At 47.9% G+C, this 2444-nt stretch overlaps 1 protein-coding gene across 1 annotated transcript; it reads right to left on the bottom strand.

Moving 5' to 3' along the window:
- Positions 1–954: 954 nt before the first annotated feature.
- Positions 955–1738, bottom strand: LOC122617627 (ubiquitin-conjugating enzyme E2-18 kDa). The gene has a single exon (XM_043793553.1). It carries the CDS (start codon positions 1616–1618, stop codon positions 1076–1078), a length of 543 nt encoding a protein of 180 aa, XP_043649488.1. The 5' UTR covers positions 1619–1738; the 3' UTR covers positions 955–1075.
- Positions 1739–2444: the final 706 nt, after the last annotated feature.

Genomic DNA, 2444 nt, shown 5'->3' with positions numbered 1-2444 from the left:
GTCGCAGATAGAGAGCGAGTAGTGAGCATATCAAGTGAACTGCCCAAAACACACAGGCGCATTAAACGCACACACACATAAGCTGCTACACTGGCAGAAAAGACGATAAGAAAGATTGGGAAACTGAAAAGAAATGGTAGGATTTTAGGATCTAAATATCTCTTATTATCTCTCTCTTATTAAAACTCAGCATATTACTGTTCAATAAAGAAGACCCCAATTAAGCAGTAATATTAGGATGGTATTTATTTTTCCCAGTGTCAGAAGTGTGAAGAATGGCGGTGGGCGACCGTAAAGCAAGTCGCATGTGTCCCCGATGTTCGTAAAGTTGATTCATTCATTGCAGAAATTTATATGACCCCGTACACAGGACACAGCACGGATTTTCAGCAGGACTTTGATGCTGATGCGGATCCAAATGCGAATGCGACTGCGAATGGGAACGCGAAGGCGGATGATTTGGATGCGAATGCGGATGCGGATGAGGACGACGATGATATGCCGCTGACAATGGCAATGACACTGGCAGCTAATGCCGCCCGCTCGCTGAGCGACGCCGCGTGGGGCATCCTTGTTTGCCGCCGAGCCGGATGATTTATCTCGCAGCTGGCCGGAACTGAAGTGTCCTGGCTGCCTTGCGCTTGGGGGTCCACTGTACCCCCACTGTACGCCCACTGAAGCCCACTGTACGCTACCAATTAGATGGTCATATGGCCGTGGGCGACGCCTCAAAAGCTCCGCCGGCAATTTAAGACGTCGCTCCGTGGGAGACTCAGTGGAGAAAGTGTCTCAACTCAATTTCGAGCAATTGGTGGCGGAAATACTATATCGATAAATGGGCATTGATTGTGGCAATATACCAGATTCAAATGCGATTCTAATAGACTTCCGAATGGGGCATAAAGTTTTATACTGAAAGTTCGGCTATAAAAGGAAAGTTTTACAAATTTTTTGGCACTGTATCTAAAGTTTCTACTGCTTGATAAGCTGTTTCAATGGTTTTAAGTGATAATTTGTTTTATTTTAGGACTTTAGGGTTAGCTTCCTTATGTCACAATTGACATGTAATACAGTCCTATTTCTTTGACATCGCTTTCTTTCGCTTGCGGGCAAACTTGGCGAGCTCCTCTTCGGTGGGCCGGGGTTCACTGTACTTCTCCACCCAGGCATCGGCCATTTTGAAGAATCGCACCGGATCATTTCGATACTCGCCGGCCATTTCGATGCGCCAGGCATTCTCCGGCTGCGGATCATTGATGGTGGCCAGCAGCACCTGCAGCACCTGGTCAATCCGGGTGGTTGGCACCCAGTGCTCGGTCTCCAGAATGGGCACACACACCTGACCACGCTCGTTGACATTCAGGTGGTACATCCTCGTGTTGATGTGGATGCGAGGCGGCTTGAAGGGATAGTCCAGCGGGAAGTCGATCTCCATTTTGTAGGCTCCCTTGTCGTAGGGCGGTGCCACCGGCATCAGCAGTCCCGTCCACTTGTAGATGTTGTTCGGCTCCACCAGGAGGTTGCGGAACTGCAGGTTCTGCTTATCCTCCAGCATCAGGGCCAGTTCGCGGTTCATCCGCTTGGGTCCGTCCATGAGAGGCTCCTCCTTTTTGGCCATGGTGTCCTATATTTTTTTGTTAGCGGGTGTAAGAGATTGCGTGTGTTCTTGTCTGCGAGTTTGGAAGTTCTGGCCTGGATTTTTCAAACATTTTTGACATGAGCTACTGGGGAGTTTAAAAAGGGAAACACTACGAAAAAATAAAACTCCTAGCTAGAACGTTTCATGGCTTTTTAATAGAGTACACTTCCTAAGTGAATTATTTAATTTTAAATTTATAAATATAACATTTTTTTAAAGGTAACATTCTTTCTGCGGCTGTCTCAAACTAGACAGCACACATTCATGTTTTCTCTGAGTGATTCCGAATGGAAATGCTAGTGAGGAGCGGAGCAAGCAGGGCGCTAGTTGAGTTCCAATGCATAGGAAAAATCCTTTCACATTGACATTAATCCCCGAAATAGCTGGCAAGAGTCCGGCTGACGTCGACAGGCTCTGACAGCAGCACATTAGGATCAAACCTGGCTGCGGAAGCTGGTTGTGGAAGCTGAAGGGCCTGGGAGCTGGGAGCTAAGGCTATATGGTCGGAGCAATGGACTGGAGCACGGAGTCTGGAGCCCGGAGCAGTGGCGATACAATGCCCGGTCCTCGAAATGAAAAGCCGTTTTATGTGCTTAGCCGCGCTGGAGTTGCAAAAATCGAGCTGTTTGCCGGCCTTATACTACAGTATAGTACTTCCCTTTTTTTAGCCGTCACATTTTAAGCGCAGATTTCATAACCCCGGGCGGCGAATGAGTGGCGTGTCTGGTCGGATAGAATGATCCTGGCTGGCGGATGATGAGATTGCCATTGACGTTTTAGTTTTCAATTAGTTGGACGAACTGAG

Source organism: Drosophila teissieri, chromosome 3L (assembly GCF_016746235.2).
Source record: "Drosophila teissieri strain GT53w chromosome 3L, Prin_Dtei_1.1, whole genome shotgun sequence".
Taxonomy (NCBI): domain Eukaryota; kingdom Metazoa; phylum Arthropoda; class Insecta; order Diptera; family Drosophilidae; genus Drosophila; species Drosophila teissieri.
This window is presented reverse-complemented; position numbering and strand designations above follow the sequence as displayed.

What these genes read in the sequence shown, in the direction of transcription:
- LOC122617627 (XM_043793553.1), bottom strand. Translation starts at nt 1,618, where the DNA reads ATGGCCAAAAAGGAGGAGCCTCTCATGGACGGACCCAAGCGGATGAAC.